The following is a 14,982-nucleotide window of genomic DNA, read 5'->3' as shown; positions in this document are numbered from 1 at the left end:
TATTCTTGCAAATCCCACTGCATGCTGCTGCTGCTTGTCCAGGGTCATGGGGAAGGAGATGAATTGATGTCTCCTTCTGAAAAGGGCATTGGTCACCTGGCAGATGCAGCAATGCACGGCGAACTGGGAGATGTTAGCGATGTCCCCAGCAGCGGATTGGAAGGAGCCGGTGGCATAGAAGTTGAGAGCCACCGTCACCTTCACTGCCACCGACAGAGACGTCCTGCGCATCAGCTGTGGCTGCAGATCTCTGTGAAGCAGCTGGCAGATGTCTGCAACCACCTCCCTTCTGAATTGCAGCCTCCTTACACACATCACGGCAGACATGGTCAGATAGGAGGACTGCTGGCGGTATACCCTGGGTGGGTAAGGCCTCAGTTGGCGACGCCTGTTGCCCCCTCTGCGTCTAGCCAGGGCTGCCACTCTCTCACGGCGTCTGTAAGGCTGAAAGTCAGCGTTGGCACCCAATGCAGCCCCCATTATATGCTGGCAAACACTGAGCTCTCAATGAAGGCAAAGATAATTGCTAAGCTCTGGCCTGAGCCAAAAATACCTGTCCTAGTGTTGGTCCAAACCAGTAAGCTCTCCTCCTTGGTCTCTGTCCAAAAAACCGTTGCACAAGAGTGAATGCTGCAAAATGGCTGGCCTTTATAGTGCAGGGTAAGTGCCCTTTAATTAGCGCTCCCCGCGGCCCACCTCGGCTGTGTACCGTTCCACTTCACAGTCGTTAGGGCCGCCCGGCGCACAATGGGCCGGCGTGAGTGAAGTTCCGGTTCGGGGCGCACAAAGGGCGTTGCACGACGAAATGACGTCATGATCTGCGCGCGCAGCAGGGCGCACGCTAAGACTTTGCGCCGGCGCTAAATGTGTACTGAAGTTGGGGCGAGGTGCAGATCACGCTGCACCCGGGCGCTAAGTGCCTAGCGCTCGAGATCTACTCCTCCTAAGGCGCTAACGGCTGGCGCGCCCAACTGAATTTCTAGGCCATTATCCACTTTCTACCCAGGTGGCTACATGTCATCATATACCAAAAAGCTACAGCTTCCTGTGAGCCACATTATCAATCACCTTCTGATAACCCACATATACAGCGCATGTACAAAATTCCATCAACCGATATAGTCATGTCTCCACAAAACTGTATCTTAATGTGTTAGGAGATTGGGCACATGGCTGGCACATGATGTTTAGCTTGGATAAGTGCCGTGTTATGCCTGTGGGCAGTGCGAGTGCTCAACATTCATACACCCTTCATGGCATTAAATAAGGGGAGAAAGGAAGATCTGGGTATTCTAGTGGATACATCTCTAAAGGTACAGGACTAATGCCATGAAGCGATAGCTAGAAAAAAGAGGATATTGGGGTGCATTCATAGGCCAGTAGGGTACAAGATGACCTATTCTGTCCTAGTACAAGACCTTGTAAAGGCCTCACTTGGAATACTGTGTCCAGTTATGGTCCCCACATAAGGTGGGTGATATTGAAGCTTTGAACCTGTTGCAGAGGAGGGACATTAGACTAATTCCCAGTATAAAGCACCTTAGTTATCAAGATAGGCTAAGAATTTGGACTCTACACTTTAGAGAAGCAAAGACTTGGCAGTGATCTGATTGAGGTTTATAAGATGATGAAGGGAATCGATTGTGTTACATTTGACAGTTTGTTCCAATTACATAGCTTACGGAGGGCCAGGGGTCACCATTTTAAGTTGTACAAGGCCAGATTTAAGTTAGATGTCAGGAGGTGGTTCTTTTCCCAGAGGATAGTCGACCTCTGGAACAGGATACCTTCTCTGGCGGTGGACACTGACTCGGTGAATTCCTTCAGGCGAGAGCTGGACCTGTTCCTGTTTGGTGCGGACATCACCTCTTACAACAGGAAGGCACTTCCGGGAATTCAGTGTAAGATTGATCTGCTGGACTAGTTTCAATCGTCTAGATGGGTCGGAGAGGAATTCCCCCTATTTTAATCCCCCAAATTGGCCTGTGTTTTTACCTGTTTTTTTTCATCTCACCCATGGTTTGGTTTGGGATAGCTAGAACAAAGTATGACAAAGCATCGCAATTTCTTGGGAATGTCTGGATGGACCAAAGGGTCTTCACCTGTCGGTCATTGTTCGTAAAATTTTCAAATACGACTTTTCTGCATCTAATCCGTTCCAGCCTCCCCTCATCATCCTCTTTCTCACTAAATGCAAACTAATTCGACCTGGATTAACAGATTTGGTGGAGTTTCTACACAATGGTCTCTGTTTACCAAGTTAATCCACTCTCCACATTAGAACAGAAACATCACTTGGGCTCCTTCAGTCCACCTGTATATTTTTGATATTAAACGTGGGTTGAAATGCTGTGGTCAGTCCCTCCTATCTCCGCTCTGACTTCCTCTAACAGTCTGATATTAAACCTGGCTTGAAATGCTGTGAACAGTCCCTCCTATCTCCTCTCTGACTTCCTCCAACAGTCTGATATTAAACCTGGGTTGAAATGCTGTGGTCAGTCCCTCCTATCTCCTCTCTGACTTCCACTAACAGTCTGATATTAAACCTGGGTTGAAATGCTGTGGTCAGTCCCTCCTATCTCCGCTCTGACTTCCTCTAACAGTCTGATATTAAACCTGGGTTGAAATGCTGTGGTCAGTCCCTCCTATCACCGCTCTGACTTCCTCTAACAGTCTGATATTAAACCTGGGTTGAAATGCTGTGGTCAGTCCCTCCTATCTCCTCTCTGACATCCTCTAATAGTCTGGGGTACAATATCTCTGAGCCCAGTGACTTCTCCACCTCGGCTACTTTACTCAGATCTAAATCCTTCTCTACAGTGATCTCTAACTGTGGACCCACATCCTCCTCTAGTACATCAAAACTTCACTTCCACCATCATTTTTAAAAAGTTAAGGAAATATTTTGTATCTCCCCAAAATTGCATCCTCCACAACTAGTTTACCCAGCCACCCCTCAATCTCAATTCAACTGCTGACTGGCCTGTAAAACCCATTGAGAATTGGGCTATCTCCCTTCCTATTGCTGCACTGTGTACATATGGATTCCATCTTAGCATTGCTCAATGGAACACCCTTACCTTCTAAACCTCTCCGCCTCTCTCTCTCGCTCTCCTCCTTTCAGACGTTCCTTAAACTTTACCTGTCCGAATATCTCCTTATGTGACTTGGTGTCAAATTTTGATTGATAACACGCCTGTGAAGCACCTCGAGAGGTTTTTCAACATTAAAGGCGCTGTAAAAACCCCAGTTTGTTCTTGTTGTTGTTGCGTTTTCATAGAATACTTTATTGATACTGGCGTCCACAAATTTGTTGCTCTTCCCTCAAAATGATCACCAGAAACATCTCCCTCTGAGTCCTGTGAAAACCAAGGCCCTGTCTTATAGATACTAGATCACATCTCTCATGTTTCTGAATGTTTGGAATGATTTGTACACTCACACACAACACTCAATACTCGCTCCAGCACTTGGAATGTTGACTTGTCCCTGTTTCTTCTTTTTATAAACACAACTTTATCTCTCACTACTATAAATCCTCTTTCCTTTTTCTTGCCAATAACTGTTCAATATTTCTTAAATCTTCTGTTTCAGCTCCCACATTTTTATTAATTCCGCTCTCTAGTCTGAGATCCGGATATTTCCCAATCTCCAGTCACATCCCCTGATACCCTCCCACTGCTACATTCATCTTTTCTGTAAAACCATTATTGTTGGTCGGTACAGGTCGCAGCAGTACCGTCCCTTCCAACTGAACACACTCTAGTGTCCAAGAACGTGAACACTTCCCTCCTGCTCCAGCCCTCAGCCACACAATGACCAGCCTCCTATTACCCTCCTTAAGTAGCCCAGTGCAAAACAATCCAGAGATCAACAGCTTGAGGCCTGGTTTCTTAGTTTAGTGCCTCAGTCTTAATAGTCCCTCTATAAACGTATTTCTATCCGTGTTACTGGCTCCGACCATGGCTATATTCTGCTCTCCTTTCCTTCCCAGAGGTGGTCCCACCGGTCAAGGATGTTCTTCCCTCTGGCACCAGGGAGGTAACTAACCATTCAGGAGCTGCTCAGGGCTTTAGAACAGGTTGTTTATTCCCCCGACTATACAATCTGCCACCAGTCCCACTCTCCTATTCCTGGGCCCCACCTGCCTCTCACTCTTGCCCCACTGGGTGGCCTCCTGCTCTCTGGGGCCACACTGTTTGCACAAGAATATGGTCCTGAGTCACTGTCTCTCTCCACCTTACAGTCGCCAATACCAGGTATCTATTGGACAGTTCCAGTACTCAGGGGCCCCTCCACCTGTGACTGTGACCCTCTGAGTCACTGTCTCTATCCACCTTACAGTCCCCAATACCAGGTATCTATTGGACAGTTCCAGTACTCAGGGGCTTCCTCCACCTGTGACTGTGATCCTCTGAGTCACTGTCTCTCTCCACCTTACAGTCCCCAATACCAGGTATCTATTGGACAGTTCCAGTACTCAGGGGCTCCCTCCACCTGTGACTGTGATCCTCAGTCACTGTCTCTATCCACCTTACAGTCCCCAATACCAGGTATCTATTGGACAGTTCCAGTACTCAGGGGCTCCCTCCACCTGTGACTGCGATCCTGAGTCACTGTCTCTCTCCACCTTACAGTCCCCAATACCAGGTATCTATTGGACAGTTCCTGTACTCAGGGGCTCCCTCCACCTGTGACTGTGATCCTCAGTCACTGTCTCTCTCCACCTTACAGTCCCCAATACCAGGTATCTATTGGACAGTTCCAGTACTCAGGGGCTTCCTCCACCTGTGACTGTGATCCTCTGAGTCACTGTCTCTCTCCACCTTACAGTCCCCAATACCAGGTATCTATTGGACAGTTCCAGTACTCAGGGGCTCCTCCCCCTGTGACTGTGATCCTCAGTCACTGTCTCTCTCCACCTTACAGTCCCCAATACCAGGTATCTATTGGACAGTTCCAGTACTCAGGGGCTTCCTCCACCTGTGACTGTGATCCTCTGAGTCACTGTCTCTATCCACCTTACAGTCCCCAATACCAGGTATCTATTGGACAGTTCCAGTACTGAGGGGCTTCCTCCACCTGTGACTGTGATCCTCAGTCACTGTCTCTCTCCACCTTACAGTCCCCAATACCAGGTATCTATTGGACAGTTCCAGTACTCAGGGGCTTCCTCCACCTGTGACTGTGATCCTCTGAGTCACTGTCTCTATCCACCTTACAGTCCCCAATACCAGGTATCTATTGGACAGTTCCAGTACTCAGGGGCTCCCTCCACCTGTGACTGTGATCCTGAGTCACTGTCTCTCTCCACCTTACAGTCCCCAATACCAGGTATCTATTGGACAGTTCCAGTACTCAGAGGCTCCCTCCACCTGTGACTGTGACCCTCTGAGTCACTGTCTCTCTCCACCTTACAGTCCCCAATACCAGGTATCTATTGGACAGTTCCAGTACTCAGGGGCTCCTCCCCCTGTGACTGTGATCCTCAGTCACTGTCTCTCTCCACCTTACAGTCCCCAATACCAGGTATCTATTGGACAGTTCCAGTACTCAGGGGCCCCTCCACCTGTGACTGTGATCCTCTGAGTCACTGTCTCTCTCCACCTTACAGTCCCCAATACCAGGTATCTACTGGACAGTTCCAGTACTCAGGGGCTCCCTCCACCTGTGACTGTGATCCTCAGTCACTGTCTCTCTCCACCTTACAGTCCCCAATACCAGGTATCTATTGGACAGTTCCAGTACTCAGGGGCTTCCTCCACCTGTGACTGTGATCCTCTGAGTCACTGTCTCTCTCCACCTTACAGTCCCCAATACCAGGTATCTACTGGACAGTTCCAGTACTCAGGGGCTCCCTCCACCTGTGACTGTGATCCTCAGTCACTGTCTCTCTCCACCTTACAGTCCCCAATACCAGGTATCTATTGGACAGTTCCAGTACTCAGGGGCTCCCTCCACCTGTGACTGTGATCCTCAGTCACTGTCTCTCTCCACCTTACAGTCCCCAATACCAGGTATCTATTGGACAGTTCCAGTACTCAGGGGCTCCCTCCACCTGTGACTGTGATCCTCAGTCACTGTCTCTCTCCACCTTACAGACCCCAATACCAGGTATCTATTGGACAGTTCCAGTACTCAGGGGCTCCCTCCACCTGTGACTGCGATCCTGAGTCACAATTCACAATTCACAATTCAAATCGCTTTATTGGCATGATAAGTTACATCTTATGTTGCCAAAGCATCAAAATACATTTATGGTTTAGCACATAAACACAGTTCTATTCATACAGTGTATAAACAGGTATATCCCTGAGTGTATAAATATACATTCGCATTGTTTATATATATTCTTTTCTTAGTTTACTGGTTGTCCCTCTGTTCATGGCAAGCTGTAACATAGTGTGCCGCCAGTGTTATACAGTTTCTCTCCTCTCCCAGTAGGAATGGGAGTTTTTGGTTGTCATTCAGATTTCTGAAATCAGGGCATATTTGTGAGAATTTTTGGTAGAAATTCTCCCTGATGCCCTGATATTTTCCACAAGCTGTGAGGAAGTGCATCTCTGTCTCCACCACTCCCTGACTGCAGTGAGAGCATATCCTGTCCTCTCTTGGCAGCCTGGTCTGCCTGTGTCTGCCTTTTTCGATCGCTAGGCTATGTTCGCTAAGTCTGTACCTTGTCAAGGTTCTTCTCAGTTTGTTATCCTTTACCATGGTCAGGTAATCAGCTATGTTGTATTGTCTGTTTAGGGCCAAGTAGCAATTGAGTTTGCTTTGGGTTTTTGTTGTTTCTGCCCAATATGTCAGATATTTTTCCTTTTGCTTAGCGACGATTGTGTTGGGTCGAATTCTTTGTGTTACCCTGTCACTGTCCTGGGGCTGGTTATTGTTAGTATTGTTAGTAGTTACTTCACTGAGTCCCAGGACTAGTTGACTGAGGGTATTCTTCTTTATGGTCAGCTCTTGGCATTTCAGGGCGTCGTAGTGATAGCATTGGGGATTGCTCATTTGTAGGTGATTCCAAAATTTGGTGGCTCTTTTTTGGATAGTGATTATTAATGGATATTGGCCTAGTTCCGCCCTGCATGCATTGTTTACTGTTTTCCTTTGAGTCCGGAGGATACTTTTACAGAATTCTGCATGTAGGATCTCAATTGGGTGTTTGTCCCATTTTGCAAATTCTTGTTGAGTTAGCGGTCCCCATACTTCACTGCCATAGAGTGCAATTGGTTCAATTACTGATTTGAAAATTTTGAGCCAAATGCTAATTGGGATTTCTATTTGGATTGATTTTTTGATGGCATAGAAAGCCCTTCTTGCTTTCTCTTTCAGTTCATTCACAGCCAGTTTGAAGTTTCCCGTAGAACTGATTTTTAAGCCCAAGTATGTGTAGTTAGTGGTTTGTTCAATTTTGGTTGTTCCTACTGTGAAATTTATTTTGGGTCCCTGATGTTTGGATCTTTGCTGGAACACAAGGACTTTGGTTTTTTGGGGATTTATTGTCAGGGCCCAAGTCTGGCAGTACGACTCCAGCAGGTCCAGGTTTTGCTGTAGCCCCTCTTTAGTAGGTGACAGCAGAACCAGGTCGTCTGCATAGAGGAGGAATTTAACCTTGGATTCATATAGGGTGAGGCCGGGTGCTGTAGATTGTTCAAGTAGTTTTGCCAATCCATTTATGTAAATATTAAAGAGTGTCGGTGAGATTGGCGAGCCCTGCGTCACCCCCCGCCCCTGTGGGAAGTATTTTGTTTGTTTGTCTCCAATTTTAACTCCACATTTGTTGTTTGTATACATTGATTTAATTACATCATATGTTTTCCCTCCTACCCCACTTTCGATAAGTTTCAGGAATAAACCGTCATGCCAGATGGAGTCGAAAGCCTTCTGGAAATCTACAAAGCATGCGTAGATTTTGCTTTTGTTATGGTGAACGTGTTTGTCAATTAGGGTCTGTAGGGTGAAGATATGATCGGATGTTCTATAGTTTGGCAGGAATCCAATTTGGCTTTTACTCAAGACATTGTGCTCCTCAAGGAAGTTTATAAGTCTTTTGTTTATGATGCTACAGAATACCTTCCCCAGGTTACTGTTTACACAGATGCCTCGATAGTTGTTTGGGTCGATTTTGTCCCCACTTTTGTATATGGGCGTTATGAGTCCTTTGTTCCAGATATCAGGGAAATAACCGACACTCAGAACCAAGTTGAAGAGTTTTAGGATAGCCAGTTTCATTTTGTTGTCTGTGTGTTTAATCATCTCGTTTAGTATGCCGTCTGTCCCGCAGGCTTTTCCTGGTCGCAGGTCCTTGAGATTTTCAAGAAGTTCTTTTTCTGTTATTATGGCGTCCAGCGGGTTTTGGTTATCTTTTATGGCCATTTCTAGCTTTTCCAGTTTTTTGCATATTTGGTGTTGCTCTGGTCTTAGTGTGTTTTTCTGGTATAATTTTTCAAAGTGGTTTACCCATGTGTCCCCATTTTGAATGGCCAAATCGTCGTGTTGTTTTTTGTGTAGTGTTTTCAAGTTTTCCCAGAAACAATTGGAATCAATGGATTCCTCCATGGAGCTGAGTGTATTCTTAATATATTGCTCTTTTTTGGTTCTGAGTGTGTTTCTGTATTGTGTTAGTGTCTGACAATAAGTAAGGCGTAGTTCCTCGTTTTCTGGATGTCTGTGTTTTTGGTTTGATATTTTTCTAAGTTTTTTCCTCATGTTATGGCAATCTCGGTCAAACCATTTTTCATAGTTTTTTGTTTTGGGTTTGTTCTTGCGAGCTTTCAAGTTTGCATTTGTTGCCAAATTATCAAAAATATTGTTTAGTTTACTAACTGCCCGGTTTACGCCTTCTTTATTGTGAGTGTATATGTTATCCAGAAAGGTGTCTAAGAGAGCTTGAGTTGATGCATTGCTAATTGTTTTCTGGTATTTTTCCGTGTCGTTTTTGGCCCATCTGTACGATTTTTTGGTGTTGTACAGTTTACTGGGTTGTGTTTCTATGTTGTTTGTTTCTGTCTTTTTGAGGAACATAGTAATTTGATTGTGATCTGACAGTGTTGTTTGTGGTTTGACTGTGAATGCTCTGAAAGAGGATGGGTCTAAGTCTGTAATCATATAGTCTGTCTCTCTCCACCTTACAGTCCCCAATACCAGGTATCTATTGGACAGTTCCTGTACTCAGGGACTCCCTCCACCTGTGACTGTGATCCTCTGAGTCACTGTCTCTCTCCACCTTACAGTCCCCAATACCAGGTATGTTCTGGACAGTTCCAGTACTCAGGGGCTCCCTCCATCTGTGACTGTGATCCTCCGAGTCACTCTCTATATCCACCTTACAGTCCCCAATACCAGGTATCTACTGAACAGTTCCAGCACTCAGGGGCTTCCTCCACCTGTGACTGTGACCCTCTGAGTCACTGTCTCTCTCCACCTTACAGTCCCCAATGCCATGTATCTATTGGACAGTTCCAGCACTCAGGGGCTTCCTCCACCTGTGACTGCGATCCTCTGAGTCACTGTCTCTCTCCACCTTACAGTCCCCAATACCAGGTATCTATTGGACAGTTCCAGCACTCAGGGGCTCCTCCACCTGTGACTGTGATCCTCTGAGTCACTGTCTCTCTCCACCTTACAGTCCCCAATACCAGGTATCTATTGGACAGTTCCAGTACTCAGGGGCTTCCTCCACCTGTGACTGTGATCCTCAGTCACTGTCTCTCTCCACCTTACAGTCCCCAATACCAGGTATCTATTGGACAGTTCCAGTACTCAGGGGCTCCCTCCACCTGTGACTCTGATCCTCAGTCACTGTCTCTCTCCACCTTACAGTCCCCAATACCAGGTATCTATTGGACAGTTCCAGTACTCAGGGGCTCCCTCCACCTGTGACTGCGATCCTCTGAGTCACTGTCTCTCTCCACCTTACAGTCCCCAATACCAGGTATCTATTGGACAGTTCCTGTACTCAGGGACTCCCTCCACCTGTGACTGTGATCCTCTGAGTCACTGTCTCTCTCCACCTTACAGTCCCCAATTCCAGGTATCTATTGGACAGTTCCAGTACTCAGGGGCTTCCTCCACCTGTGACTGCGATCCTCTGAGTCACTGTCTCAATCCACCTTACAGTCTCCAATACCAGGTATCCATTGGACAGTTCCAGTACTCAGCGGTTTCCTCCACCTGTGACTGTGATGCCCCTCTAGATATTCACTCGCTTCCCTCTTTCTACTCAGCCCCTGTCCTGTTCCCTCTTCCTCTGTGAGCTGCAGTATCTTACAGGAGATTTGGACCTTTTGTCTGGACAGAATTTAAATTTAAAGTATTATCTGAACCCACCTGTGTCCATTCTCATTGTTCTTGAAGATGTTGGATCTTCTCCCCTGTCTGGACCTTCAGCCATGGCGGTGACAGGTGCTCCCGGATTCTGATGCTCTGTAATAGATATAATATTAACAGGAGTGTTAGATGGAAATATCAAAATGAGAAGTAGAACGTTGCTTGTTAAACATGATATCAAATCCCTCCTCCCCATCAGTACAACAGCTGTTAGCTCTTGGATCGAGCATTTCCTGAGTGTTGCGATCAACTCTCCACATCAGGTGTGACACAGACAGCAGCCCAGTGAAAGCCAGTGAGTCCCGCTGATCTCCACAACCCAGTTGCAGACGGGGTCCCGTCGGCCGAGACACCGCACTGGGAGCGCCTATTGGTGAGATTTACTCACAGTAAAGGTCGAGACTCTGCACTGGAAGTGCCCATTGGTGAGATTTACTCACACAGTGCAGGCCGAGACTCCGCACTGGGAGCACTCATTGGTGTGATTTACTCACACAGTACAGGCTGAGACTCTGCACTGGGAGCACCCATTGCTGAGATTTACTCACAGTACAGGCCGAGACTCTGCACTGGGAGCATCAATTGGTGAGATTTACTCACACAGTACAGGCCGAGACTCCGCACTGGGAGCACCCATTGGTGTGATTTACTCACACAGTACAGGCCGAGACTCCGCAGTGGGAGCACCCATTGGTGAGATTTACTCACACAGTACAGGCCGAGACTCTGCACTGGGAGCACCCATTGGTGAGATTTACTCACACAGTACAGGCCGAGACTCTGCACTGGGAGCACCCATTGGTGAGATTTACTCACACAGTGCAGGCCGAGACTCCGCACTGGGAGCATCAATTGGTGAGATTTACTCACACAGTACAGGCCGAGACTCCGCAGTGGGAGCACCCATTGGTGAGATTTACTCACACAGTACAGGCCGAGACTCTGCACTGGGAGCACCCATTGGTGAGATTTACTCACACAGTACAGGCCGAGACTCTGCACTGGGAGCACCCATTGGTGAGATTTACTCACACAGTACAGGCCGAGACTCTGCACTGGGAGCACCCATTGTTGAGATTTACTCACAGTACAGGCCAAGACTCTGCACTGGGAGCACCCATTGGTGAGATTTACTCACAGTACAGACTGAGACTCCACACTGGGAGCACCCATTGGTGAGATTTACTCACACTGTGCAGGCCGAGACTCTGCACTGGGAGCACCCATTGGTGAGATTTTCTCACACAGTGCAGGCCGAGACTCTGCACTGGGAGCATCCATTGGTGAGATTTACTCACAGTACAGGCCGAGACTCTGCACTGGGAGCGCCCATTGGTGAGATTTACTCACACAGTGCAGGCCGAGACTCTGCACTGGGAGCATCCATTGGTGAGATTTACTCACAGTACAGGCCGAGACTCTGCACTGGGAGCGCCCATTGGTGAGATTTACTCACACAGTGCAGGCCGAGACTCTGCCCTGGGAGCACCCATTGGTGAGACTTACTCACAGTGCAGGCCGAGACTCCGCACTGGGAGCACCCATTGGTGAGATTTACTCACACAGTGCAGGCCGGGACTCTGCACTGGGAGCAGGCATTGGTGAGATTTACTCACACAGTACAGGCCAAGACTCTGCACTGGGAGCACCCATTGGTGAGATTTACTCGCAGTGCAGGCCGAGACTCTGCACTGGGAGCACCCATTGGTGAGGTTTACTCACACAATGCAGGCCGAGACTTCGCACTGGGAGCACCCATTGGTGAGATTTACTCACACAATGCAGGCCGAGACTCTGCACTGGGAGCACCCATTGGTGAGATTTACTCACACAGTGCAGACCGAGACTCTGCACTGGGAGCACCCATTGGTTAGATTTACTCACACTGTGCAGGCCGAGACTCTGCACAGGGAGCACCCATTGGTGAGATTTACTCACACAGTGCAGGCCGAGACTCTGCACAGGGAGCACCCATTGGTGAGATTTACTCACACAGTGCAGGCCGAGACTCTGCACTGGGAGCACCCATTGGTGAGATTTACACACACAGTGCAGGCCGAGACTCTGCACTGGGAGCACCCATTGGTGAGATTTACTCACACACTCCAGGCCGAGATTCTGCACTGGGAGCACCCATTGGTGAGATTTACTCACAGTGCAGGCCGAGACTCTGCACTGGGAGCACCCATTGGTGAGATTTGCTCACACAGTACAGGCCGAGACTCCAAACTGGGAGCACCCATTGGTGAGATTTACTCACACAGTACAGGCCGAGACGCTGCACTGGGAGCACATATTGGTGAGATTTACTCACACAGTACAGGCCGAGACTCTGCACTGGGAGCACCCATTGGTGAGATTTACTCACACAGTACAGGCCGAGACTCCGCACTGGGAGCACCCATTGGTGAGATTTACTCACACAGTACAGGCCGAGACGCTGCACTGGGAGCACACATTGGTGAGATTTACTCACACATTGCAGGCCGAGACTATTCACTGGGAGCACCCATTGGTGAGATTTACTCACACAGTACAGGCCGAGACTCCGCACTGGGAGCACCCATTGGTGAGATTTACTCACACAGTGCAGGCCGAGACTCTGCACTGGGAGCACCCATTGGTGAGAGATACTCACACAGTGCAGGCCGAGACTCCGCACTGGCCTCACCCATTGGTGAGATTTACTCACACAGTACAGGCCGAGACTCTGCACTGGGAGCACCCATTGGTGAGATTTACTCACACTGTGCAGGCCGAGACTCTGCACTGGAAGCACCCATTGGTGAGATTTACTCACACTGTGCAGGCCGAGACTCTGCACTGGGAGCACCCATTGGTGAGATTTACTCTCAGTACAGGCCGAGACTCTGCACTGGGAGCACCCATTGGTGAGAGTTACTCACACATTGCAGGCCGAGACTCTGCATTGGGAGCACCCATTGGTGAGATTTACTCACACAGTGCAGGCTGAGACTCCGCACTGGGAGCAACCATTGGTGTGATTTCCTCACACAGTGCAGACCGAGACTCTGCACTGGGAGCACCCATTGGTGAGATTTACTCACACAGTGCAGGCCGAGACTCTGCACTGGGAGCACCCATTGGTGAGATTTACTCACAGTGCAGGCCGAGACTCTGCACTGGGAGCACCCATTGGTGAGATTTACTCACACAGTACAGGCCGAGACTCTGCACTGGGAGCACCCATTGGTGAGATTTACTCACACAGTGCAGGCCGAGACTCTGCACTGGGAGCACCCATTGGTGAGAATTACTCACACAGTACAGGCCGAGACTCTGCACTGGGAGCACCCATTGGTGAGATTTACTCACACAGTACAGGCCGAGACTCTGCACTGGGCGCACCCATTGGTGAGATTTTCTCGCACAGTGCAGGCCGAGACTCTGCACTGGGAGCACCCATTGGTGAGATTTACTCACACAGTACAGGCCGAGACTCTGCACTGGGAGCACCCATTGGTGAGAATTACTCCCACAGTACAGGCCGAGACTCTGCACTGGGAGCACCCATTGGTGAGATTTACTCACACAGTACAGGCCGAGACTCTGCACTGGGAGCGCCTATTGGTGAGATTTACTCACACAGTGCAGGCCGAGACTCTGCACTGGGAGCGCCCATTGGTGAGATTTACTCACACAGTGCAGGCCGAGACTCTGCACTGGGAGCACCCATTGGTGAGATTTACTCACACAGTACATTCCGAGACTCCGCACTGGGAGCACCCATTGGTGAGATTCACTCACAGTACAGGCCGAGACTCTGCACTGGGAGCACCCATTGGTGATGTTTACTCACACAGTGCAGGCCGACACTCCGCACTGGGAGCACCCATTCGTGATATTTACTCACACAGTGCAGGCCGAGACTCCGCACTGGGAGCACCTATTGGTGAGATTTTCTCACACAGTACAGGCCAAGATTCCGCACTGGGAGCGCCCATTGGTGATGTTTACTCACACCGTGCAGGCCGAGACTCCGCACTGGGAGCACCGATTGGTTATATTAACTCACACAATGCAGGCCGAGACTCTGCCCTGGGAGCACCCATTGGTGAGACTTACTCACAGTGCAGGCCGAGACTCCGCACTGGGAGCACCCATTGGTGAGATTTACTCACACAGTGCAGGGCGAGACAGTGCACTGGGAGCACCCTTTGGTGAGATTTACTCACAGTGCAGGCCGAGAATACGCACTGGGAGCACCCATTGGTGAGATGTACTCACACCGTACAGGCCAAGACTCTGCACTGGGAGCACCCATTTGTAGATTTACTCACACAGTGCAGACCTTGACTCTGCACTGGGAGCACCCATTGGTTAGATTTACTCACACTGTGCAGGCCGAGACTCTGCACTGGGAGCACCCATTGGTGAGATTTACTCACACAGTGCAGGGCGATACTCCACACTGGGAGCACCCATTGGTGAGATTTAATCACACAGTGCAGGCCGAGACTCTGCACTGGGAGCACCCAATGGTGAGAGTTACTCACACAGTACAGGCCGAGACTCTGCACTGGGAGCACCCATTGGTGAGATTTACTCACAGTACAGGCCGAGACTCTGCACTGGGAGCACCCATTGGTGAGATTTACTCACACAGTGCAGGCCGAGACACTGCACTGGGAG

General features: G+C 48.9%; 1 protein-coding gene across 1 annotated transcript in view; it reads right to left on the bottom strand.

Annotated features, from left to right (window-relative positions):
• Positions 1-14,982, bottom strand: part of LOC147084472 (NACHT, LRR and PYD domains-containing protein 12-like) — a 69,493-nt gene that overhangs the window by 38,413 nt on the left and 16,098 nt on the right. The window contains exon 2 of the mRNA XM_085979488.1: positions 10,330-10,425. Coding sequence (XP_085835614.1) covers positions 10,330-10,393 — 64 coding nt within the window. The 5' untranslated portion in view covers positions 10,394-10,425. The remainder of the gene's footprint in view (positions 1-10,329; positions 10,426-14,982) is intronic.

Source organism: Somniosus microcephalus, unplaced genomic scaffold (assembly GCF_052327205.1).
Source record: "Somniosus microcephalus isolate GS21.2 unplaced genomic scaffold, FLI_Smic_1.0 unresolved_chr9, whole genome shotgun sequence".
Taxonomy (NCBI): domain Eukaryota; kingdom Metazoa; phylum Chordata; class Chondrichthyes; order Squaliformes; family Somniosidae; genus Somniosus; species Somniosus microcephalus.
This window is presented reverse-complemented; position numbering and strand designations above follow the sequence as displayed.